Here is a 26,402-nt window from a genome sequence, read left to right as displayed (position 1 = left end):
TGTCACTCACTATTCTGTTTTCACCGTCTGCCACTGCACTCAGAAGGCATTCCTCCTTCTACAGTGGTGAGGCCTTCGAGCTGTCGACGGAGCGCCGTGCCCGGGAGCGGCAGGAGTTAGAGCAGCTGGCCAGCGAGAAGGAGGCTCTCAGGCGATGATGGGAGCAGCAGAGACGGGAGGAGGTGCAGAAGGAGAAGAGGAGATCGCCAGACTGCGGCAGGAACAGGTAACTTTATTTTGAAAAGGAGATTCATGACTGAGTTAGTCAGTTTGAATATTTAACCACTGACTGCTGCTCAATGCTGCACGAACTGCTTCATTCCTGATCCAGAAAGTGCCCTCCTGTCCCATTCATAGCCACAGTTCTCACATCACAATGAGCCGTGAACTCATAACTGGTATAAGGGTATACCTCGATGACTAACTGCTGCTCTAGCTCTCCCTCGGTGTAACATTTAATCGGAGTGAGAGCCTGCGATTGGCCTCACCTTCCAATCTGCTCAGTTTATTTCTGACAGGTCTTTAAACAGTCTCTTTAAATAAGCAGCTTCTGCTGGTTTTATCTGTCAGGTGCCACGTAGATTAGTGTGTGATGACTGTTAGTAGTTATGGTGCGAGTATAATTGCTCTTTAAGATTTCAGACTAACTATATGGTGAGGCAGAGTGGACTCTGCAGGCTTGTTGAGTCTGCAGCCTGAGGTAAAGTCTGACATCTTCTCCTCCTGCAGGTTCACAAGGCTCAGCCCATCAGGCACTACAAACCTGTTGCAGTCAAAAGAGTGAAGTTCCTCTCACCATCCCCCACTCACCCAACTTCTCCGACCGCTTCAGACTGTAGATGGCTCAGCCCGCTCTCTAGGAACCTGCCGTTTACTATTTTTCGGCAGCAACCCTGACATGAACTGTGTCCTCCTTCAGCCGGTGGAGAGGAAACTGGCTGTAAAGATGTAAATAGATTGTCTTGTATTTGAAATGACTGTCTGTTCCATGTTGAGCTTTAGATTTTAACCCCATGTGTATATTCTTTCTCCTACTCTTTATAATAACTTTTACTAAGAACTTTTTACTTTTAAAATAAAGTTTTTAAATCTTCCTAACAATGGTGGACGTTTATTTAAAGGCACCTTTTTAAACTTGGAAAACTCAAACTTGTGTTCTGATGAGAAACCATTTGTGGTTAATCTGCAGGCTCCAGGTTCAGTCTGTCGTCAATTGAGTTGATCACAAATTAGTTTTTCTCTATACTTGGATTTCAAATACGTTGGACCAGTAGTCAGCCGGCCTTGGGCCCACACCACATGGAATTGGTCTAAACTCTGTAGGAATTGTAAGTAAAGTTGTAGGAATGCTGCAGTTTCTAAGTCAAATAGGCAGTTTTATACAATTCAAATATTAGGAGTTCAGTAGTGATCACATGTCAGTTGTTCAGTTGCTTGTAAGACTAATCTTTATGGCCATTATTGTCAGATGAAGACGTTAAACCAGTGTTCAGATGCTCTTCAGTTGGGTTCTGTTTTATTCAGGTTGTGTTTGAAGCGCAGTGACAGAAACTGAGCATGTTACACTTTTACAAACTGACCAATCCGTGAGCCCAGATTCCAACATGGAATCTCACAAATTTATATAGCAGTTATATTGCAGATGCAAGATAAATCTGGGAGTGTTGCTTTCTGTCAAATGTACAAAAAATAAATAAGTGTTAGCAGGCTTTAGAGAGAGTTGGAGAACAGCAGAAACTGAAGTAAAAATACAACATGTAAGAAGGAAGAGTTTATGCTGGACTGGTGGTTTCCTGAGAGAAGTCCAGCTCAAGGCATTATTGATCCACACCATACACTCCAGACCGACCAGAACCAAACATGGATCAGCAGCTGCACCACCGAAGCTGGTGGCAGGCATCCTTTTCTCCTACAGCTGGTGATCAGACAGCTGTGACCTCTGAGGTGACGTTTGTACACGGCCTGAACACTGCTACATCCAGGTGACATCATATTCACATCAGGAAGAGGAAAACATTATTCCAGAATTTAAATGAGAACTGGGTCTAAAGTAATTTACTTAACTTGCCCCTGATGGGACACGAGACTTTGACGCCCTGTCTCCTTTCGCTCAGCTGTCGCAGCTCGCCACGACATTGTATTGGGCCGACCTTGCTTCCTGCAAAAGTAACACGTCCATTTTCTTAGAGAAACTTATGGTGCCTGTTTGCTGGTCACAAACACTTTTAAACATGTTAGGTGTTACTTTGGACCAAGTTCTCCTCCAACACATGTTCTTCCACTGAGCACCTGTGTTCATGTTTCACACTGCAGGTAATTCTTTCAGTGAGACAGAAACAAAATCATTTTGGACATTAAAACAAGCAAAGAGGGGGATGAAAAGAACAAGAACAGATGTAGTGATGAAAAGAGGAAAAGCTAGCGAGCAGCTGTGACACTGCAGGATCAGGGTGTCCTGGTTGGTCTGGAGAAGTCGGTGATGCATGCGGTCTTTGGGAGTTCAGGGATCCACAAAGGACACGGCGATGTACCGGACACCACTGGTGACCGGCAGGCCTTCGTGGTAGTGGGTGAGGCGGCCCGGGTGCATGAGGGCCCAGCCTTTCCGAGGAGACTGAATGGAGCAGTCGTAGCGAAGAAACCTGCATCCACCACCCTGAAAACACAACACACATTACCATCGGACTCCTGAAGGACTGCTCGATTCAGCCATGTTTCCTGTCATCCCACATTTACACTGCTCAAAAAAATAAAGGGAACACTTGTACATCACAATGTAACTCCAAGTCAATCACACTCCTGTGAAATCAAACTGTCCACTTAGGAAGCAACACTGATTGACAATCAATTTCACATGCTGTTGTGCAAATGGAATAGATAACAGGTGTGGAGTGGTTCTGCAGGTGGTGACCACAGACCACTTCTCAGTTCCTATGCTTCCTGGCTGATGTTTTGGTCACTTTTGAATGCTGGCGGTGCTTTCACTCTAGTGGTAGCATGAGACGGAGTCTACAACCCACACAAGTGGTTCAGGTAGTGCAGCTCATCCAGGATGGCACATCAATGCGAGCTGTGGCAAGAAGGTTTGCTGTGTCTGTCAGCGTAGTGTCCAGAGCATGGAGGCGCTACCAGGAGACAGGCCAGTACATCAGGACGTGGAGGAGGCCGTAGGAGGGCAAGAACCCAGCAGCAGGACCGCTACCTCCGCCTTTGTGCAAGGAGGAGCAGGAGGAGCACTGCCAGAGCCCTGCAAACTGACCTCCAGCAGGCCACAAATGTGCATGTGTCTGCTCAAACGGTCAGAAACAGACTCCAAGAGGGTGGTACGAGGGCCCGACGTCCACAGGTGGGGGTTGTGCTTACAGCCCAACACCGTGCAGGACGTTTGGCATTTGCCAGAGAACACCAAGATTGGTAAATTTGCCACTGGCGCCCTGTGCTCTTCACAGATGAAAGCAGGTTCACACTGAGCACGTGTGACACACGTGACAGAGTCTGGAGACGCCGTGGAGAACGTTCTGCTGCCTGCAACATCCTCCAGCATGACCGGTTCGGCGGTGGGTCAGTAATGGTGTGGGGTGGCATTTCTTTGGGGGGCCGCACAGCCCTCCGTGTGCTCGCCAGAGCTAGCCTGACTGCCATTAGGTACCGAGATGAGATCCTCAGACCCCTTGTGAGACCATATGCTGGTGCGGTTGGCCCTGGGTTCCTCCTAATGCAAGGCAATGCTAGACCTCATGTGGCTGGAGTGTGTCAGCAGTTCCTGCAAGAGGAAGGCATTGATGCTATGGACCGGCCCGCCTGTTCCCCAGACCTGAATCCAATTGAGCACATCTGGGACATCATGTCTCGCTCCATCCACCAACGCCATGTTGCACCACAGACTGTCCAGGAGTTGGCGGATGCTTTATTCCAGGTCTGGGAGGAGATCCCTCAGGAGACCATCTGCCACCTCATCAGGAGCACGCCCAGGCGTTGTAGGATGTACATTACATCAAAGTTGGATCGGCCTGTAGTGTGGTTTTCCACTTTGATTTTGAGTGTGACTCCAAATCCAGACCTCCATGGGTTGATAAATTTGATTTCCATTGATAATTTTTGTGTGATTTTGTTTTCAGCACATTCAACTATGTAAAGAAAGGAGTATTTCATGAGATTATTTCATTCATTCAGATCTAGGATGTGTATTTTAGTGTTCCCTTTATTTTTTTGAGCAGTGTATAAAGCTGAGGTTAGAGGAGGTTCACAAGCAAGTTAACTTCCTTTTCCACTGCAGGAACTTATAAAACTGCTGCATAACCTGGACTGAAACATGACCATGACCAAATTAAGGATCTTACAACTAGATAGGGCTGGACGGTATTGCCAAAAATGTTATCTCGATAAAAAGTTTAATCTTTAAAGTTTAAAGGCTGTTTTTTGCTCATATGAAGCCGGCTTATATTAGAGATGGCAGAAGATAACTCGTGTTCACCTGCTGTCTTGATCATTTCAGTATAAAGTTTACTTCCACAGCACTAATGTCACAATCAGCTCTGTGCCCAGAACACGTCCTCTTTCACTAATCACTTCCACTCACCGTTAAACTGCTTTCACTTCCTGCACAGACATTTCACATTAAAAACCTTCAAGCACCTCAGTAGGCGTAATCCCCCTCTTTCCTTGTAGGCTTTTATTGTGAAAAACCCGAGTTGACTTCCACAAATTGCAGCTTTAAGTGGAAGCAACAGCAAAAAATTAGTGAATGAAAATAATATTAGTTTTAAAAAGACAGCTGATGCTGAGGAAACAGATATTACACTGCAATTGATCTGCTTTTATTAATTCATGCAGTGTTATTCTATTATTTTGAGACTTTATTTTGTGTATTTGTGGTTAATGGCTTATAGTCATCAGTGAATATTATCAGTGATCAAATATGATATATACTGTCCTTTAAAGATCACATAAAATCACAACAGCTGAACACGTGACAGACATTATATATATATATATATTATTATATATATACTACATTATATAGACATTATAGAGATGATATACTTATATATATTCAGCATAAACCATTAACACTGTGGACTAACAGGTGATTGTTTAGTCTGGTCTGTGGAGGATGCAGGGAGACAACATGGATGCTACCATGAAAACAAGGCTCCAGCTTTCTGTGTCATGCAAAGAAGACAGACTCACAAACACAGAGAGGACACACGAGGAAACAGCAGGATGTAGATGTACATGCTGGGAATGTGATCCGACCCTGACTTCAGCACCGTGCTTTATGAAAACACAGCGTTGTTTATCTACGCTCTTCATGTGGACACTAATGTCTGCAGCTGGACGTCTCTCTGTGGTCCAAAACATTCAATGTTTTTTCACTGAGTCTGTAAAGTTTCCTGGAAAGACGTCCACAGTAAAATAATGGAAACACATGGAAAACTGCCAATAAAGCTTGTGATAATAAATGCATAGAGAATAAATATGTTCTTGTCTTTTCCTTGTCTGTATGGTTTCTTTGTTCTCTCCAGGAAATGACTGACCCATGAAATAAAAGATGTGTGGTATGTTCTCTGTGTGGTGGGGAAAATCCACCTTAAAAATGTTTATGTTTATATCGCTTCTTTTCTTTTTCTTTTTGAGTTTTACGGAGTAAAAGTGAGCCAGTCTCTCCTGAACATGACAGGACGCTGACACTGAGCCACCGAGTCAGACATGTTAAAACCTGCACAAACTCTCAGTAGGACCCACATAACATCTCGTTACTTACTCAAATACAACTGGAACTGTTTCATGTGACGCTTTCCAGTTTATGGAAACAGCTGCCAGTGTTTTTACCAACAGGTATCATCTGAACAGCACAATGTAAAGTCTGATTTAAGGTTGATTTCCCCATCTCTAATATAAACAGTTGCATGCATTACTCTATGTTCGGTGTTGGAAATGTCAGGCTTCTACCAACCTCCAAACACACTCACCTGGTAATCAAGGCCCCTGTGATTGAGTGCAATGTTTATAGTGAATGTGGAGGCGTCGTGGTGCGGTCTCAGAAACGGCTGCTCGTCTGGCTTATACCTAACTACAAAGGCCAAGTCAAAGTGAGCCTGCAAACACACAGACAGAGAGAAGTCATGCAGGCATTCGCATAGAAAAGTTCACATGTACGCCCTCGCAGCTCCTGCTCAGGACAGACAAGCATCAGCCCGGGTCACTTCCAGAGAGGGAGCAGAGAAGCAGAGAGAGAGAAAATGGCTGCAGGGTCACGTCCTGTAGCTCCCACCACCTGCTCCTCATTTACCTGGTAGTCAACGCCTTTGCTGTTCAGAGCTATGTTAATAGTGAAAGTGGAGGCGTCGTGGTGAGGGGCGAGCAGGGGCTGCTCGTCAGGTTTGTACCTCACCACAAAGTTCAAGGGCGTGGCACACTGATGAGAGAAGACATGTTGGTCAGCAGAGCAGCGATGAGAGGGCGTCTGCCTCTCATGTTACAATACATTACTCACTTATAGTCCAGAAAACGTCAAAGACAAAGCCTCTGATGATTTATAAAACATTTCAGAGAGATCACCTTGTTAACTGAGTCATAAACGTTTATAAAGGCTGATGATATCTAAATCTCAAGTTCAGACCCAAACCAGCTCTGAATGCATCTGTAACTCCTCCTCTGTGGAGAGCTCCGCTGTTGTCCACAAACTAAACGTTCTCTTAATAACATTCACAAACTTCACCAGATTGCATCTGTACTTTCCAAAGTCCAGTTCATGTCCAGTACCCAGAGACCACTCAGCTGTCTGCTCGTCTTAAAGAAGTTCTCAAATAAAATCTCAAATCGACATGGAGAGCTGAAAGAAGCCGACGTTTCTTTGACCCCGGTTTCTGTTAGAGATGGGTCTTTGTTCCCAATGTCTCCTGTTCTGGAAGAATATTCTGCCTGCTGCTGTTTTAACTTGCTGTTGATGCAAACTCATAACTTCCTACAGGCTTACCTTTGGTCCTGATACATTCAGTGTGATGTACACTTCCACCGCCCGCTCTCTTTTCTAACAGGGATACTGTTCAGCTACTGTCAGTGAAACAAAATTTCCTGGTCCGAGGTTTCAAATTGGAAGCTTTCCAGCGGCTCAAGGGCGTAAAATTCCTCCCTCTGCTGGTAGGCTTTTAATTTGGAACAGTGCAGGAAGTGTTGAGCATCTTTGACAGTATCTCAGCAGAGATAAACAGAGCATGTAAACAGTATTTCTGTATAAACCAGCAGAGTGGAGACTTCACTGCTGTGGAAAAGAACCTTATGTTGAATTTGCTGGTGTGAGCTGGTAATTCCACCACTCAGAGTTTGTTTCCACTCTTTATTAGTAACTTTGGATCCATTATTTGAATACATGAGCATATTGAGCATTTCCCCCCCTTCAAACACTCAGACACCACCTGGAAGAAGATGTGGGCTAGTTAGCGTTAGCAGCCACCACGGCAGGGTTGTTACGTTCAGCAGCAGCTAACCCAAAGGAAAGATTTGAGCTTCTAGAGCAGCAGAGTGGGTTTCACATTAAAGGACGAGTTTGGGTGTCAGTACAGGTTTTGCTTGGTGTAATCAGTCCTCCTGTTCCAAACGACCATTAAGAGATTGTAACATGCTCTCCGTGTAACTGTGCTTTCAGACCAAACGCGAAGCGAGGGGGGGGGCGGCGTCAGGCGTAGCAGAGGACGCTCTGGGGATTAAAACGATTTATCTTCACACAACGTGCTGCTGTGTGTTTTTGGTTCCACTGTTGTTCAGAGCTCTGGGGCACCCATATTTATCTAAAAACCTGACAAAACTGGACATTGCTTGGAAGAAAGTAAATGAGGAAGTAGAACTACCTGGTAAGTTCAGACAATATGTGTCTTGTTACTTGATACCAGCTGTTGATCAAAACTCCATTCAGAAAACCAACGTTTTAAAAGTCGTTGTCCTGCCATGTTGCTGACAGACCTGAGAAAGCATGAATTCATACGTTTAACAAATCTGCATCATGTTGTAGTTATTTCTGCATCAGTTTGATCCGTTTATTGAAACTAAATCACAACAAACATTACTTTTTGTTCATACACCTGTAGTAATCACAGATCATTGCATTGTGTGAACACTCGAGTAGTCCAGCAATGAAACTCACGCAAGGAAAGCGGCGCGAAGATTAAAATTTTGGTCTGAATGAGTGTTGCTATATAAGCACAAACTGAACTGAGTTTAGACAGCAGGACAACCTCTGCTTTTGAAACCCTAGATGCCCAAAATAACTCCTCCCACTTTGCTACTTTACTGGACTGACAGGTGCACTCTGGGAAATGCAGTACAAGCACGACTGTAATGTCTGGACACAAAGTAGGTTACATGAGTCAGTCAGTTTATAGCAGTCATAACTTCAGGAAGCAAAACTTCTTCTTAATCTTCAGATGATGTCCCTGTTAGTATGAATCACCGGGAGACATTATGTGACTTATTTTCATCTCATCAGAATGTGTGGCAGCGACGGTTTGGACTTGACGTGTTCACAAGTCTTACCTTGGTGTAGTAACCAGGATACATTTTCTCTGTAATGGGCGCCACGTACTCCAGCAAGAATTTGTGCCACTCCTTTTCATAGTTGATCTGATTCATGTGGATGTCGACCGTGGGGACATTCTCATAGCCACCCTGGATTCTAGTGTCCTGACAAACAGAAAAAAAGCTCATTAAACATCAACAACAAACATCACTGATCAGTTCTTCAGGCTGCTGCGTGATGTGCACATGTACAATGCCGTCAAATAACAGTAACAGCTACTTATTATTACTGATGATGCAAACCAAAAGAAGCAGGACAAACAAACACTGTATGCTAACATACCTCATTACGTCCTCCTGACCACTTCCCAAAGTGCTCCATTTCTTCAACAATGTGGTCACAAGCCAGCTCAGTGAAAACTGGGAACCAGTACACATCAGGACACGGCTGGGGGGGCAGAGGAAGACGTGTTTAACCACTGAGTTATACACATACATTCAGTATATTTAGAAGGACCACAAAAGGACACAGGAGTTGAAAATGTTGGTGCAGCGACTGAGTGTGTCTGCATGTCCAACTCACAGTTTCAATCAGCTTGTCCTTCATGATGCGAGTGTAGTTCTCATGAATGTAGCGCTCCTGCCAGTCCTGAAAGAAACACACACACACACAGCATGTTTGTTTTTGTTGTTCTGCCTCCACAGCAGCTTCTGCAGTTACATGATGATGTTCTAGGTCTGGTCTGCATGAAGCCACAAAGAGAAATTAACCTGAATTTAGAGTAAGACTCGTGCATAATCATGTGCTCAGGCTTGGTTTCAGCTTCCAAATAATTTTCTCCTAACCATGTACAGGTACATCACGGAGCAAACTAACAGCTGGATTCCACCAGCCACGGTTGCGACACGGTTTTGTTCTGTCCTCTGCGCGGATTCAAATCCCACTTGGAAGGATTTCAGGAGCGAAGCCAGACGTTACTGACTTGGATATTCTGATCATTCATGGTGCTTTTGTTAATTAAGCTACTTAGTGAAAAGGTTTCTTTTTGTGTCTGTTTTAATTATGTTTATTGTTGATTCACGATCAGGATTCTGCACAGGGTGTTTTATTTTGAAAATTGACCAGATTCTCTGTGCAGATTCTGTGTCGGACTTCCTGCTGGGTTCATCTGCTTTGTGCTACTTGATGCAGCTTATGCAAAATAGACTCGCGGAGAGCTGCTTCTGGAACTCGTCTGGTGGAATCACAAGCAATCACAGCTGAACATGACACCGCCACACCCGGTGGGATCCAGGCTTCATGATGTGGAATACAAGAAGTTTGAAACAATAAATAAGAAAACTGATCTGTCTGAAAACCTTTTTGAAGGAAATACTTTTTCAACATTTTTTTAACATGTTTGTGTGTATGTTAACAAAACTGTAGTGCTTATTTTAGATCAGTGAGGTCTCACTGCAGCCTCTCCAGCTTCTTTATACAAACACTTCTGCTTTCACTAACATTTTATTATAACCTACCACCACCACTATCACTACAACAGCTACTAATATCAAGTTGATGTTGATATGATACTGATATCTCACCACTGGGTTTTCAAAGATCTGCCACAGGTCATTATGAAGATGGCCGCTCTGATAGTTTTCTGTTGACAGGATACGACCGAAGGTGTGCATGTTTGTGACGTGCATGAAGATCCCCTGCGAGAAAAGATTTACCACAGGTCACATATTATTAGAAACTTCATTTTTCATTAGGCTGGAAAGTTCCAGCAGGATTGAGTCAAAACTGAGTGAAATTCTCCTTTACATGCTGTGGCTTCTAACAGCTGTCCCTTATCTGTTGTCTCATACTGACCTTGCTGCGAAGGCTGAAGCAGAAAGCCATGTCGGGGTCTAATAGGTGAGAGGTAAAAAGCTCGTAGTCCGTGAGCTCTGATCGCAGGAGGCCGGCCTTCACCAGGTACACGCTGGACACGTACGGGACATTCCACACACCCCTGCAGAACAACACAGTCTGAGACACAAACCAACGCCAGGACCAGAGACGGGACTCCCAGTCTCACCCGTTTCATCGTATTTATTAAGAAGCTCCACCTTTTCTGATGCTGCTGATTAGAACTGAACAACATCAGAGTCCTGTAAACACAAATGCTGTTTTTATTCACTGATTTTTTCCATTTGCTTCTACTTTCCTGCACAGACGTTCACTGTGTGCCTCGTGGGTGGGCTTTTAGTTTGATACAAACACAGGAAGTGTTGAATCTAACTGACAGTAGCTTAGTGGCCAAAAACACAAGAATTGGAGAAGAGAAAGTCAGAGTGCTGATTATAGTGACTGCCCCCACCCCACCCCACGTCTCTTTACTTTTATTTGTTCTGGAATAACTGATAATTAATGATCACCGCTGTTAAAAGACACTAGTGCACCCCACCAGTGTAAAGCTGTGTGGGCGGCTGCGTCTCTGTCTCGCCTTTAACTGCTAAACATCCCTCTGAAGTCTTACGGTACCGACGTATTAGCAACGTACACTCTGCGTCCTTGAACTATGTCCACGTAGTCCTCTGATCTGGCGTAGTAGCCCTCAGCACTGAGGGCTCCCCAGAAGTTGCTCCACAGGCGACCAGATCGAGTTATCATCGGTGCCACAACCGGACTGAGGAGCAGATAAAGGAGTGTTAGTATATTTATATGGCTACAGACACGCAGCAGTCCCAGCACCTCACAGGGTTATTAATCATAATTCATTTATGATAAAAATACTTGCAGGTTTTGTTCAATGAGAATTTTGAGTGTGTTCTCGTTCTGTAAAACCACTTCGATGTCCACGCTGAAGAAATATTCACAGGCCCCGTCCTTCCGGCACATGTCACTGAGAGGAAGCAGAGACACTCGGTGAAGAACAGGTCAGGCACACGCTCTGTTCCAGCAGACAGACACGGCTCACAGGAAACTCACAAGCCCAGGTTTCTGGAGGCGGTTCCGTCCATCTGCTCCTCTGGTCCGACGAACTTCACATCCTGATAGAGGCTCCCATGATCCTTCAGGAAGGAGCTGACCTGAGGCTCGTGGTGAACTTCCTGCAGGGAAAAGAGACCCGGGTCACTGCAGATATTACGGTTAACTACAGCAGAGATTCCCAAAGTGGGAGGTGGGCCTGTTTCAGGGGAGGCTCAGTGAATGGAAGTGAAAAAATATTACATTAGATCTCAAAAGGAGTTCACTTAGAGAAGCCTAAATGTGTGAGAGAGTTTAGAGATAAAGAGTTATGGGAGAGATATTTCCCTGTCTTTCTTTCTTTCCCAGACAGAAACAGAAAACACCTCAGGACCTTGACCAGTCTTGACTCAATTGTCGAGATGTCCGTGGGGTCAAATAACATGATCATGATCAGGAGGCATACAGGAGCGAAACTCAAGCAGGGGTAGACAATTTATTTCAGATGCATTTTTTGTTTTCGTTGTTGAAATTCTCTTTACGTCCCGACAGCAATCAATAAATCAAATGCTCAAAAAAGAAAACAAATCCGCAGGACTGTAATCAGCACAGTCAATCATTTTATTCAGTCCAAATGAAATGATCGGCACTCACCGCCAGGAAAATGTGCTTTGGAGGGAGGTCTGAAGGTGTTTTTTCGTTTGCATACTTTCATAGTGAGTGTTACAGAGACGTGAGAACCGTGCAGATGTTCTGTCAGAATACAGAACTAAAGAAGTTAACGTGCTCCTAAAGGTTTTCTTTAATTACAGACAAAACTAGCCTGCGTGTTGGCACTACAGTTCCCATCATGCTTTGGGTTGTGCCAAGTGGTCGTCAGCACTGTCAACATTAAATCTAGACACTACATCTTGCTGCTATCTTGTCTTTTCTGTCCTGCCTGTGGCCTATGAGGTAATCTGGCTCATTTCTGTTTAGAGAGGTTAAACCGCTATTGTTTTTTGTGCATGTCCAAAAATGTATGTCGTTATTGTACCATGTTTATTATATGGTCTGACAGTTCGGCTTGTGTGTGTAGGTGTGTGCTGGCGTTGATGTTGATATTGACCCACTGTTCTTGTTTCTATGTTGGTTCGGTCAATTTTTAGTTCAGTTTTTTCATTTTTATTGTATCTTAATCTGCATGTACTATTTTAATCCTTTTTAGGTGTGACATATTACCACCTGTACATTTATTTATGTATTATTAGTGTGTATTGTTTAATAAACCTGAAATAAATAAATTATGTTGCCATGGAGTCAGTCAGCTGAACTGAGTTTCAGCCAAATTTCTTTAAAAAAAAAAGTTTTTAGTGAAAGTGCATACTGAAATGTCACGCCACTTCCTGTCTGCATGAAAATCAAATCACTGTGTGTGTGTGTTAAAGGATATTCTTAGGGGGCTTGATTTAACGGAAAGGTAAGAGGTGTAGCTTAGAGTTAGCTGAAGTGTTCACTGATCTTCCAGCTCTAGTTATTTCTCTGTCCTTGTTAGGGAGACGACAGTTAGGCTGATCAGATAGAGATAGCAGCTCAGGCGTCAGGCGAGCAGATATCAGTGTTCTCTGGGAATCTTGAGTCTTACAAGAACTTACTGGCTCCACAGATTAGAGTACAACTTATGGACAGTAATAGATTCCAATATGACGTAGCATTGGAGTCTAAAGAATAGGGGCCAAAATGCTGGAGCCCACTAGTTTAAAGGGCTGATTGAGCGTCAAGACTTGGTTTTAGGCTTCAGGTCTGAATCAGGTAAGGATCGGGGTAAGGGGCTAGAGATGCATTATGTCTATGAGATGTGCCTGGTTTCCTTCTCTTCTCCCATTCATCCTTTTTAAAATTCCTCTACAGTTTGTTACCTGGTTGTAAATGAAGAGTTTGAGCCTGTTCTTGGGATACTGGAGCTTCAGCAGACGTTCAAAGAACACTGAGACGAAGGGCGTGGGCTGCTGGATGAAGATGCCGATCAGCACCAGCGGGTACTCGCTCTCCTGTTGGAAAAGAAGCATCCAGGAGGAGAACTTCCTTACTACTCCTATTCAGGAACCAACATCGACGGTTATTGATTAAACTGTCATCAGACCTTAAGAGCTGTGAGCGGGCGGAGGTCCTCGTGACATACTGTGCAGCCGCTCTCAAACGTCCAGGTGTTGGGGATGTAGTTACCCAGGTAGTTGATCTGGAGCTGGAAGACAAACAAGTCACGACTCAGTCGGCTCACGAAGAAGAACGTGGCTGAGAAGACATGAGACATGAGGAAGTCTGTCCTTTCTGCACTAACACAAGATTTATGTCTGGTGATGTCACTGTGATACGCCGTGCAGTGTCAGATGAAAGGATGTCACTTATTGGTTGGTTTGCTCTGACAGGTCCGTACCTTGGTTGGTCCGTTCCCATGGATGACGACAGGCAGCGTATCGTACAGCACGTTCCTCGCTCGTACACGTCCGTCCTCAAACTTCAGCACCACCTCGTCTGGAAACACACACACACACAGGTAACGGGTATTCTTCAATCTGCCTTCACAGTGAGTCACGTGGCTTCTAATCATTTGATTAACAGTAGATTTTAGTAAAATATCAAATCAGGTGTCTCGTGTTCATGAACTCAAGGCGTGTCCATATCTAGTTGTTAGACCATCATTACTTTTACCACGATCGTGCTCACTGGGTGTTTAGTCCTTAATAAATGTGTGTGTTTATTTTATTAATCTGTTAATTCATTCATTTATTTATTCATCTATGTAATCACATTTCAGTCTGTTTTACTGATACATTGTTTTATTATTTATTATTATATATATATATTTATCTTTTGTTTTACTTTTCTTTTAATACCTTCCTCTTCCTCTGAGTTTAGTTTCCTCACCTCATGTTTTTATTGTCTTTGACTTTAAATCTGTATATGTGTGTGTGTGTGTGTGTGTGTGTGTGTGTGTGTGTGTGTGTGTGGAGGTGACATTATTGTCTTTTTTTTTTGGCTTTGTTTCTACAGTGGGAAGCACTTCGAGTTACATTGCTGTTGTATGAAAAGTGCTACACACAAAAAAGATTGATTTACTGAGTAAAAAGTGATCAGTAGTGTAAACGTTTGGACCTCCCAACATGTGCTGCTACTGTCAATATTTAACAAATGTTTCTACTTTCACACCAGGCTCTTAACTTCCAGAGCTTTCTACTCTCACTTCTTCTTCTTCTCATTCTTCTTCTACACTTGACAAATTGGAGGGGGGGGGGGGGCATCTAACAGAAAAGCTTACAGAGAGGATCTGTGGGGGCAGGAAGACTCTTCCTGTTGTCTATGTGAGCTCTGTCACACCGCCTTGCAGACGAGCCAGAAATTCCTTCCTCAGAGGGAAAAACACAGCTGAGAGTTCAGCTCACGTCTAAACGTGCACAAATCACTGCAGCTGCAAACCTCTGAGACCCCTCGGCTCTGAGACCCCTCAGTGTGCTGATGCATCAGCGGTACATTAACCAGATTATTGATCAGACAGAGACACAAACACAGCCAGGAGCCAGAGAGAGAGCTGTGACGACGAGACTGTCTACAGGACTGTACACCCAAACCACTATCCCAAACCCAAACTACCAATAACACTGATAACAGCAATATACAGAATAGAGTTGAAGATATTGTATCATAATATCATGAAAGAACTTAAACATTATCTTTTTCTGGACCTTCGAGGCTGCATTTCAGTGGATCTCCAAGCTCTGTTTATTACAATGTTAGATTGTGTCGGTGCGGCCCAGCTGGACTCTCATCACACCACCGCCGCCGCCGCTGAGAGCCCGTGTTCACTCAAACTGACCACAACAATCAAACGTTCACTTCAAATGCTTCATACTGTCAGAACAGAACCAGTGAAGCACACTGAACTTTGTCTTCATTCATCTGCTGAAAAACAGCGAGTTCACTGTGAAAACTGTGATCAGGTTAAACTGCGGCGCTTCATGTGGCTGCACACGACTTGTAGAAACATCTGACACTGACTGAGCAACAACAAAACATCTGGAACATGTTTCACATCATGTTCATACAAAGTACCTGCAGAACTTTAAGATTTATTTCTCTATTGTTAAAATAGCTTTTACTATCACTATGTGTTTAATATACATGTATGTATTGTTGTTGTTGTTTTGCTTGTTCAGATTTATGTGACCTCAGTGGGATTCAAACCCAGTGCTCTAAAAACAGAGCCACAAAGGACCACTGCAGTGATTTCAGCAGTTACTGTGACATTTAAAGGAGAGAATGAATCGACACCGAGCTGGCTGTCCTCTCGGTCCAAACATCAGAAACTTATTCTGAACAATGTGTAAACTCCCAGAGCTTCTGAGCCTTATGAACCTATTATTTCTTACTGTGTGTGTCTCTGCTTCATAAACTTCAGTGGCTGGACTCAGAGGCTGAAGGTACTCACCGAGGGCTCCGTGGAGGTTCTGGAACAATCTGCATTTGCTGTCCAGTGTGATATTTATGGATTTCTGAAACACGGAAGCACACAAACTGGTAAAAAAAGCCAGCACAACACACCAACACACACCACACACACCAACACATCACACACCAACACACACCAACACACCAACACACACCAACACACACCAACACACCAACACACACCAACACACACCAACACATCAACACACACCAACACACACCAGCACACACACACACACCAGCACACACACACACCAACACAAGCTGCATTTATGTCCCACAGTAAACTCTGTATAATGTTGTTTCTCAGCACTCTGCTAAACAAACACGTGTACGCTGCTGTTTCATTTTTTGGTTTGTTTACTGTAAAACTTTCGTCAATAAAACTCAACACTTCCTGCAGATGTTTCAAATTAAAAGCCTGCCAGGAACAGGGGCGATAATGCCCACTGAGCTACTGGAAGGGCTTTAATATGAAACATCTGTAAACCACTGGCAGCAGCTCAATAAAGTAACAGGAAATAGAATAAAAGCAGTGTTTCTCAACATGTACATTACCCTGAAGGTACCAAGAAATCATGTTTCCATCAAAGCAGATTTAAAATAATAATATTAAACCATGCGAATAAAAAATAAAAGCTGTTTTTTTCTGGACTTTTATGGTACATAATAAAATATCCCAGAGAAATGATATAACATTGTTAAAAATTATTTAGTAAAGTATTTAATGAAGCACAGATCCTTAAAGAGATCACTGCAGCGTAATAAATCTCACTCGTTTTACTGGATCAATGTAAATCTTGGTGAAGAACAGCTGATCGCTGTCACCATCTTCTCCAGTCCAATCAGCAACCATCGCCTTGATGTTGGGGAGGTAGCCCATCAGACCTGGGGGAGGAAACAAATAATTTCATTTCATATTCATGTATAAAACAAGGCTGTTAAAGTATAACACAGTTTCTGTGTAAGCAGAACGTCGTCTTGTAAAGTCACTTGTGAGATTTTATGATACCATATGTAGTTAAATGAACTGGCTAAATATGTGTGCTACTTCATTTAAACATCGTCAGTGTTTCCAGATATCTCAAACTCAGAGATTTCAGCTGGAGAACTGGACGCTAAGATTTTCACGGCGGTGTTCCAGTTAAAGTCGCTCTGTGAAGTCATAGGACTCTTTACACTGGAGACGCAGTTTGACATGGCTAAATCATTTGTTAAAAATGTTCTGAAAAATAGTTTGCACAATAAGAAAACATTCAGTGCAATTTATAGAAGAAACAAATGTGCTTACTTAAGCTAAAAAAAAACAAGCAGCTTATTGCTGCATTATATTCTGTTATATTTTTATATTTAATCATTTCACCTGCCAGCTGATTTTTTTGTTTCTCTTTATATAAAGACATTTCCACTGTAAACTGGAGCAGAAATGTCTCCAGAATGCAGGAAATTAAGTGTTAATGCACCAATTTTCTGGGGGAGGATTAGCAGACTCCCGCTCATTTATTTCAGCATTTCCTATTTCTTCAAAACACCACTTTTCAACACAAAGTGACGCCCTTGTGTGGAGTTCCTCACTGAGTGTCTGCACCCTGGAGGTCAAGTCTTTCCTCAGATTTATCTTAAATACACAGTGAAATGTAACTATCTGACTGTATATCCTGCATATTTACCAGCTTCTTCTTCACTGCCTTTGCACACTGTTGTGTTTCCTAGCACTTTAGCGCCACCTGCAGCTCAGTGGAACAGTGTGAGACCATTACCAGGGGGACCCTGTGTGCTGTAGCCCCCGTCCATATTACAACAAACACAACAATGACCCACTCATAAAGACATCACTCCTCAGACGGTTCCTTCAGCTGAACTCTGCCTTCGGTTGGTCTTGTAATGCACATTCACATCCACATTGTTTGTACACATAGATCTATTATTCTTTTATAACTTGCACATGTGTTAATTCCACATTTATATGTGTTTACATTTATTTATTTATGCTGTATGCTAGCACCTAATCACTAAAGCAAATTCCTCCGACGTGGTAAATACTACTTTGCAGTAAAGCTCTGATTCTGATTCTGACGGGACTAATTCAGGTACAAAGCTGTGTGACCCACATACCCCCTGAGCCCAGGAATCTGTTGCCCTCCCTGACGTGAGGGTGCTTGTCCTCCAGGTGTCTGTCAGGCCAGATCAGGCTTTCAGAGGAGAACACCACCTTGTGTCTGGCCTGCTGGAACTTCTTGAGTAGCTCTTTGGGACCCGAGGCGAAAACCACATCGTAGCTGCGTCACACAGGGAGTGAAAACAGAAAACTTTACTGGCGCGTGAAGCCTGAGACACAGTTAGAACAAATGAAGGGGTTGCCTTTATACGATGCCAGCATGCTTTCTTGGAGAGCTAAGTTGCTGGTGGTTGTGTTAAAAACATCACACTCTCTCTGGATTTCAGTGTGTTATGAGTTAAGGATTCTGGTCTTGTTTTGGTTCCATGTCTGGTGTTCTACTGTTTTGCCCATCCTGTTTAAGTCTGGTTTTGGTTCTGTGTTTCTCTGTGTAGCCTTGTTGTTTTATTCAGTCTCATGGTCTCGTTTACTTAGTATCTGTTTTGTCTCTTATCTTAGTTCCCGGTTCTGTGACTTAGTTAATGTCTTTATGTTTAATCCTAGCTTCAGTCTGTTTTCCCTGTTTGTAGTTTATTTGTGATCTGTCTGATTGTGTCTGACTTAGGTTGTTATTCTGATCTGTTACATATTGTTCTGATATGGCCTGTGTTTAGTGTCCAGTAACCTGTGTTATGTATGTTCCCCTGCTGTCTCTCTGGCTGCCTGTCTCGTTACTCCCTGGTTAAATGTTTGCTGTTTCCCTTCAGTATCTGTCCGGTCATTGTAGTGTGTAGATGCTCTGTCTCATGTTGTGGTTATAGCTCTTCATTCCCTGCCTGTACCCTGTTGTTTCTGCAGTTTTTGGATTACTTATGTTTCTGGATTTTCAGTTGGATTACCTTGTTTGCTTGGACTGTGTTTATTTTGGATTTCCTGGACTCAGCCACTCATTGTAAGTGTGCTCACCTTAAGTTTGTTAATAAACCTTTTTGAACTGTACCTGCTCCACTCAGCGTCCTGCATTTGGGTCCAAAAACCTTCTCCACACCACAAATCATAACAGTGTGTTTGTTTCAGCATGTTCAGGGCATTTTTACTAAAACTCCCATAAAGCACCAGTCTGTCTGATATACTAACAACTACAGAGGTGAAGACATTTGACCCACCAAAACATCAGATATAACATATTCACTGAGTATGTTTTTTGAGTATTCTTCCCCACACTTAAGTTAAAGTTGTTCAAGGCAAAACTGACAAGTTCATGAATGGAAACCAATTAAAAAACACATGTACTCCTTTAAACACCGTTTGACAGGAGCAGATTTGAATCTGAAGACACCCTACCTGTCAATAAAGAGGATGATTTGGTCCTCGTCCTTAAACTCCTCCAGAGCCGCTTTAAGGAGTCGTACTTTCTGACCTCCTCCCGGGGCTGACATGTAGTCGCCTCCTTTCCATTTCTGACCCCGACCTAGGACCTTAAAACACACACTCACATCCAGTCACTGCAGTCTGAAGACCTGAAAGATGCTTATGTTTATTGTGGCTTATTTCAGTGACATAATTAAGAACTATGACTGCATTAGAGGGAAAAGTAGGACCCAGCTTTTCGTAGCCAGACAGAAGGAGGGGAACTCAGGGGTTCCTACCTTGACAGTGTAGTTAAAGTGTTTGGCTGACCCCATGAAACGCCTGAAGCCATCGGTCTCCTTGGTTGCAACCGTCATGACTAGAAGTTTCCCTGGCAGACATAGAGGAATTCAGAAAGATGACACCATAGATCTTCCATTCGCGTGAAGCAAGAAGTTCTGCCACACCTGACAGCTTCTGCGATGTTTGTCTCGATTGTGCATAATGGGAGACGAACAGTGAAGTAAAAGTATGAGCTTTTATTCTTCATCTATTACCGTGCACCATCACATGAAGTATTTACTAAAATAATAAAAATATTTTTGCTCTTCCTGTGCTGGTAATAACTGCCGTGTTGTAATAAGTTATTAACTGCTGGGACAAACTATATAATACAATATTTTGGCCATAATAACTCATCACACTTCTCGCTCTTTGATAAGTCAGTGTTATCTTCTATCACAGAGCCAATCTACTCTTGTGATACTACAGACTTGTTCATTGTTGCATTTCAAGAAAAATAGGTCAAAGCTGCCCCCATTCATTTAGTCCAGAGTCTTATTCCCATAAAATAAATCTCGGTTTCGGCAGGTTTCAATAAATCTGGTTTCTGGGTTTTCTGTATCAAGTGTCTTTATTGTAGTTTCCTCTTCATCCTGTCCCATTTCAGGCTTTTTTAGAAGCTTATTGAGGGACCCTGCACCAACCACAAACTCTTTCTTAGGAAGTCTTCTATTAGGGAGGATGTTTGAGACTGTGAGCAAACTGAGGAGAAATATATATTCAAACTCGTCCAGACAGACATAAAGTCTCTTTATAGGTCCATACCAGACTTGACTGAACACCATCCCCTCTCTGCACGTCCCTGCAGCTCACCTACAGCCCATCCACCGCTAACATGTCGGTGTGAGCAGCTCCGTCCACGTCAGCGCCCTCCCGAGCACCGAGCTACGTGCAGCTCCCCCTCTCCCGCACAGAACCTAAAGTTAAACTCCTGCATTTCTTCTTAGCAGCGTGTTTTAATGGGAAAAGAAACGTGCAAGTTACAGAATAGAGTAGTGGATGTCTTTAGCGAGGTGTAAATGAGTATTCGGCATGCAGCAAGCCAAGTCTGGAAAATCTCAGCTTCTCTAACTGGACTGTTATTTTCAGTTTCTCACTGTGGTGGCAAGTCCTACCGGACGGTTCAGACCACAGGTTGTTTATCCGAGTTAGCGGTTTTCCTATACTGAGACAGTGGAACTTTATTAACGCCATTATTACCATTTAACGTCCCAGCATGTGTGAGTTAGATAACACGCTGTGCAGAGACGCTCCGTCCCTCACTCACCTTCGGGGATCCGCTGCTCCTCACAGTTTGTCAGGAGGAAAAGTGCGCAGACTAAAAGTCCCGGGAACAGAAGCGACCACGAAAGTTTCATTTTGCAGAGTTAAAGTTAGATCCTTCCCCGAGTCACTGTGTTCACGGTGAGAGCCGACTGAGCCCGAGGAGGAAGGAGGAGGACTTCATGGGACTCCGCCAGCACCGCCCACTCCCCCCCCCCCAGACTGTATAGAAAAGCTCTCTCCCAGTCTGTTTCTCGGTCTATATAAGATTCAGCACTCACATTTCTGCAGGATTTGAATCTTATTTCATGGTTCACGTAGGCTCAGTGAGTGGGGACAGGTAACAAATGCTATTTTTCAGTGTTCTAGCTAATTTGTTGTTTTAATCTTGCTTTTGCAGTTAGCTTAATGTGAAGGATACTTCATAATAATAGTTTAATAATAAAATGTGTTTTGAAGTTCATTTTTTTGCCTCTTAAATTTGTAATTGTTATCCATCTTTTACTTGTACATGGACTCAGTCGTGCTAACAAGGCAGTACACAGCACCAAAACAAAAGGAAACAAACAAAAAACGGTTGATATAAATAAAGATAAGAAGGAAAATGCAGTTGGGGAAATTTTCATTACAGTTCCCATTGAGTTCTTGGTTTTCTTCGTCGCTGATTTGGATCTTTTGTCCACTTCTCTGTATATTTCTTAAAGTTCATTTTCATGCATTTTTATGCACATTACCCAGGGGACGGAAATGGCGGAATGGTCCTTCTCTGTCTCCCCCCACCCTCAGTCTGTCTCACCCTCAGTCCCCCTCTCTCCCCGTAGGCAGCCCACCTGTGTGCAGGTCGGCAGCAGGATAATCGCAGTGAAGCTGTAGTTTTTCTGCGCGCTGGTTTTTAATAATGCAGATGTGGTAATGTTGGAGGCTGGTGAGTTAAACTGCATGAATGTGCGCCGCCACCTCCACCCGGGTGAAAAAAAGAAAAGGCTGAGCCAGCTGTTCTGTGGACATGAGCCCCTGCACGTAGCCTGGCCTCCCTGCACAAGTGTGTCTTTGTTTTCATTCAGTCATTGTAACATGTACATAGCTTATTACAGTAATAATAAATAATAGCATTATTTGTTCAGCACCTTCCAATCACAAACTGCTTTACTTCAATCAATGGAAAACATAAACAAGTTGAATAAACATCAGTACAACAATGAATATATAAACTGTAAACAAGTCAATATACAAACAAAGGAAACAATAATTACACATCACACAGTGAAAGCATGTTTGTAATTGACTTATAATAGGCTGTTCAAGACTCTAGGGGTCTAGACAGCAAGGGTCCTATCCCCTTAAATTTACCTTGGAATAGTTACCATGGGATCTCAGTCTGCGTCCCGGCTCATAGCTCAGAGATGTAGAGAAGGACCAGCACATGTCTGGCCTTAAAAGTAATTAGATTATTATTTTAAAATCAATCTTAAAGAAAGATGCTGACAACTGCAGCCTTCTGGACTAACTGTAGGCGATGAACTGGTTTCTGACTAAGACAGGTACAACTGAGTTACAGCAGTCGAGGTGCGGGACATAAAAGCCTGGATAAGTTTTTCCAGATCTGTGGCTGAAATAAAAGACTTAACCTCAGCTTTATTTCTCAAATGATTAAAACAAACCTGAACAACTTTCTTTACGTGTGGCTGAAAACATAAACATCTAAAAAACACACACACACACACACACACAATATAACATATATATATATTATCTTTAACCTTTTCCAATCATTATACTCATTATAGTAATCTCTCATATGTAGGGTTTAGGTCAGAGCTGTGAGATTGTTTTAATGTTTTCCTTTCTTGCTGTTCCTCCAAAACATAGAAACCTATGATTATGCATCTCTTTGCTCTGGGCCAGACACTCGAAGCTGCGCTCGGCAGGTCTCTGGACCAGCTTGTTAGAGTACTTCTCTGTCATTTCTTTTTATTAATAAATTCTTCAAAGACAATGGTTTGTTGTATGACAATTATTTGGTCAGCAGGTCTGACTGGGAGATAGAGCTGTGTCATTGGCGTAACAGTGGAACTGAATATTATGTTTGAGTTTGTGGGGAAGCGTATAGATGGAGATTAGAACGGGACCTTGAATCCTAAGGTAGAAACCTTGTAAGAAAAAGAGAATGTGAGATTTAGTGTGTCCTCATTCTTGCTGATTAGGATAGAGTCAATATTAAAAATACCTTTTAACACCAGCACTAACTGCATCTCCACAAGGAAGCTGAATCAACAACTTTCTAAAACTAAATCCGAACATTAGAACTATCCTGAAAGAGTGCACCTGGGTGTACAAACTGGCAGCTGAGTGTAAATGTTCTTGCACTTTTAACATTAAATAAAATCAATAGACACAATGATGGCTGCTCTGTTCACCCGCCATCTATAGCTTACACAGTTTGGATGTTTTTTCAGAGTAGAGTCAGACAATCAGCAGATATCCTCTAGTCTGTTCAGTACTACTCCTGCTCTGTCCTCTTTCCCTGCTGAGCTGCAGTGATGGACAGTTTTACTACGTATCTGAAATACTTTCTAGTATTTGGTATTTGACATATTTCAAGTTTGTTGTTCTTAAAGGAAACTAAATAGGCTGCTAGTGGTATTGTTTGGGTCAGAACTGCCTTGTGTTTGCATTGGACAGAAAGCAAGTTTCTACAGACTTTACAAGAGTTTAGTTTCAGTATTATTTTTGTATTACAGTTTGCTTAGAAACAGTAATATTCAGCTTTGTTGTCTTGCTTCCACTGGGGTTCAAACAGCCTTGTGTTTATTATAAACATTGAATATTCTGGCATTTTGTACAGATTCAGAATATCCACTATTACATATGTATGTTCCTGTATTTTGAAATACCAAATAGATGTATTTTATCTTGATACCTTTTCTGGCAGCAGTATTTTATTTTATACATTTATTTAAAGAGTATTTTGTAAGAATATACAAGTTACTGTATCGTTGCCCATCTCTGGTGGAGGGTCACTATCACTGAGAATGTATTTGGTGCTTAAGAGGTTGTAACTTTGGAAGATATCCACTTGTTCTGTCTAAGTCAGACTGCTGAAGCCTCATTTCAGCTTCAGATACACTTTAAAACGAGGATGGTGGATTTTGTCCCCCATCTTTACACTGGAACTATGAGCAGGAGGAATTCTTACAGCAATTAAAGCCTGTTTTAGGTATTTTCAGAAAACCAGACAAGTAAAACAACTAAATAAGATGTTAGAAATACTTTTATCAAGATTTTAATTATACATTTATTGTACATTTTGTTCTGTGACTGAAAAAACATCTGCCAAAAGGGTTTATTCTGCTTTTTTTGTATATTTAATTTTCCTTTTTGTAAATGTTTTAAAAAAAAAGTTTTATTGAATCACTTTGATGCCGTTGATGCGGTCCACATTTCAAATAAAATAAAATAAAAGTTTATAGGTATATTTTTAATTTGTTAAAAAAAAAAATAAAAAAATGTTTTTCTTTGTGATTTAATAATTGAAAGTATTTAAATCTATATATTTTACACATTATTCGCCAACGTTGTTTTCATTTCTGCTTTTCTGCGTCGTATATTTGCGACATTGCCGGTTGGTGTGTGTCGTTTCACTTTACGACAGTTGTGACAAACCAGAAGTGTGAAGTCAACAGCAGCTGCGGAGTTCTTAGAGAAGAAGATGGTGTGTTTTAACCTGGAGACAAACGAACCCCGACATGCCCTGAGACAGGAGAGCTCACCTGAGGGACCGGACCGGAACCACGATGATAGAAACTAACGTTACTACAGGTTCCGACAGCTTCCGTCCGCAGCGCTAGCTCCGGAGCTAAGCTAAGTTAGCCAGAAGCTAGCGGGGCCAGTTTGTCAGCTGGGTCCCGGGACCATTTCAGGTGTGACAGCCTGAAAAGTTCCCCTGACCCCGGGCAGACTTGGACGCGGACTTAGGCGGGCTCTGAAAGGATGTGGCTCCAGCAGCGGCTGAAGGGGCTCCCGGGCTTGTTGTCCAGCAGCTGGGCCAGGCGGATCTGATCGGGCTCCTGGTCTTCTCATCTTCTACTGGTACTTGGGAGCGGAGCGCAGGTGGAGGCTGTTCGGCGTCGGCCATGCCCGGCGGGCGGCCGGACAGTGCCTGCTGGCTGAGATCCACAGGTGGAGGTCGCTGGTGGACGAGGAGAGGGGATCTACAAGCACGCCCCAGGAGCAGGTGGATCCCCGTTCGTCTCGGGGAACGGACACATTCTAATCGACATTGACGCGAACAAACTGTGTGGCGTCCTCTAGCAGCCCGGGTCGGCTCCGGTCCACCAGACTGAATAATCTCCGAGGGTCGGAGTCCTGGAGGGAGGAAGCGAGTCGAGCTCAGGCTGCCATGTTGTGGTTCAGGAAGGGGCCGTGCTGTCGGTTCGCTGCGCCTCCCTGCAGGTCTGCAGTCCACCCGGGACTGTGTCACCATCAGAGAGGAGTTCATCGCTCACAGGAGCAGACCCAACGTGTACCTGCAGCGGGTCCAATCAACAACCCGTCCGACAGGCCCGCCTCCCTGGACTCTCCTCTGACAACCTGTCCTTCGGCAGCAAGTTCCACCATCGTGGAGAAGCTGGAGGACCGGGACGTGGTTCTGTGCTCGAGCAGGGTCCCTGTGGAGAATAACCGCATGGTGCTGGTGGTGGTGGTCACCAAGAAGCTGGGCAGCAGGAGCCAGGTCCCTGCTAAGTCAAGCACCAGACACATCCTGTCCGTGGTGGGACCTCGGAGCCATCGAGTCTCCAAGCTGGAGGAGACTTTCAGCAGCCTCAGAGACGGAGCCAAGAAGGAGCTGGGGGAGCTGCTGAGGGCCAGCGTGGACGAGCTGGTGCGGATCACCAGAAGGCCTGGATGGACCTCTTCATTTCAGGTGAGCCAGAAACTGGGTTTTAGGAGATCAGAGTCCTGTACATGCGACACACAGGGAAGACCATGCAGAAATCTATAAGAGGGACACCCTGTACCTGCTGAAGGTGACTCTCTCACACCGGCCTAACGCAGCCTTGATCCAGACTCATTTGTTGTTCTGGAGGCCGTGACACTGAATGATCTTTATGGTGGATCACGCTGTGCAGCCTGTGGAGACGCTGGTGTTGCACAAGTGTGCATATTCTGCTAAATAGTGCACAAACAGACAGATGTGAACCGAGTGACAGACTCACACTTTCATTTAAACAAGAAGTCAAAACTAAAATCACACTCTGTCTGTGAGGGTTGTACAGATCAAGAACAACAAAGCTGACGGGTGTGAAATGTATTAATTTAATCCACAAGCGATCAGCGGGACTGAGTTAGAGCGTTGACAAGACAAAATAATAAAGGGTATTCAAGAGTAAATAAAACAATAACAAATATTTTCAA

General features: G+C 43.4%; 2 protein-coding genes, 1 long non-coding RNA gene and 1 pseudogene across 5 annotated transcripts; 3 read left to right on the top strand and 1 right to left on the bottom strand.

Moving 5' to 3' along the window:
• The first annotated feature begins 149 nt into the window (after positions 1-149).
• Positions 150-974, top strand: LOC119915367 (targeting protein for Xklp2-like). The gene is made up of 2 exons (XM_038734890.1): positions 150-226; positions 730-974. Exons 1-2 carry the CDS (start codon positions 155-157, stop codon positions 895-897), a joined length of 240 nt encoding a protein of 79 aa, XP_038590818.1. The 5' UTR covers positions 150-154; the 3' UTR covers positions 898-974.
• Positions 975-2,393: 1,419 nt separating this feature from the next.
• LOC119915366 (procollagen-lysine,2-oxoglutarate 5-dioxygenase 1-like) lies at positions 2,394-21,103 on the bottom strand. Of its 3 annotated transcripts, none has more exons than XM_038734888.1 (19): positions 20,992-21,103; positions 19,682-19,773; positions 19,377-19,510; positions 18,050-18,213; positions 16,710-16,822; positions 15,915-15,978; positions 13,866-13,963; positions 13,572-13,673; positions 13,348-13,479; positions 11,471-11,592; positions 11,280-11,384; positions 11,043-11,168; positions 10,370-10,511; positions 10,099-10,212; positions 9,098-9,163; positions 8,858-8,962; positions 8,533-8,679; positions 6,293-6,418; positions 2,394-2,656 (listed from the first exon to the last, which is right to left on the bottom strand). In XM_038734888.1, exons 1-19 carry the CDS (start codon positions 21,080-21,082, stop codon positions 2,501-2,503), a joined length of 2,199 nt encoding a protein of 732 aa, XP_038590816.1. In that variant the 5' UTR covers positions 21,083-21,103; the 3' UTR covers positions 2,394-2,500. The 3 variants fall into 3 exon arrangements, with proteins under 3 accessions (XP_038590816.1, XP_038590815.1, XP_038590817.1); XM_038734887.1 differs by lacking the exon at positions 6,293-6,418 and adding an exon at positions 5,973-6,098; XM_038734889.1 differs by lacking the exon at positions 6,293-6,418.
• Positions 9,263-9,872, top strand: LOC119915369. Its single transcript, XR_005446938.1, has 2 exons — positions 9,263-9,552; positions 9,654-9,872. It is a non-coding gene; the product is annotated as an uncharacterized LOC119915369 (long non-coding RNA).
• A 3,874-nt stretch (positions 21,104-24,977) lies between the features above and the next one.
• LOC119915370 lies at positions 24,978-25,911 on the top strand (annotated as a pseudogene).
• Positions 25,912-26,402: the final 491 nt, after the last annotated feature.

This window comes from Micropterus salmoides, unplaced genomic scaffold (genome assembly GCF_014851395.1).
Source record: "Micropterus salmoides isolate LMB-PRFRI ecotype aquatic unplaced genomic scaffold, ASM1485139v1 Ms_hic_scaffold_2092, whole genome shotgun sequence".
Taxonomy (NCBI): Eukaryota; Metazoa; Chordata; class Actinopteri; order Centrarchiformes; family Centrarchidae; genus Micropterus; species Micropterus salmoides.
This window is presented reverse-complemented; position numbering and strand designations above follow the sequence as displayed.

Excerpts from the sequence above, each read along its gene's own strand:
- LOC119915366 (XM_038734888.1), bottom strand. The coding sequence starts at position 21,082 with ATGAAACTTTCGTGGTCGCTTCTGTTCCCGGGACTTTTAGTCTGCGCA. Across the intron at positions 10,512-11,042 it reads ATAGTTCAAGGACGCAGAGT|GGGTGTGTGGAATGTCCCGT; the intron begins GTACGTTGCTAA and ends GTTGTTCTGCAG. Across the intron at positions 2,657-6,292 it reads GCAAAGGCGTTGACTACCAG|GGTGGTGGATGCAGGTTTCT; the intron begins GTAAATGAGGAG and ends TTGTGTTTTCAG.
- LOC119915367 (XM_038734890.1), top strand. The coding sequence starts at position 155 with ATGATGGGAGCAGCAGAGACGGGAGGAGGTGCAGAAGGAGAAGAGGAG. Across the intron at positions 227-729 it reads CCAGACTGCGGCAGGAACAG|GTTCACAAGGCTCAGCCCAT; the intron begins GTAACTTTATTT and ends CTCCTCCTGCAG.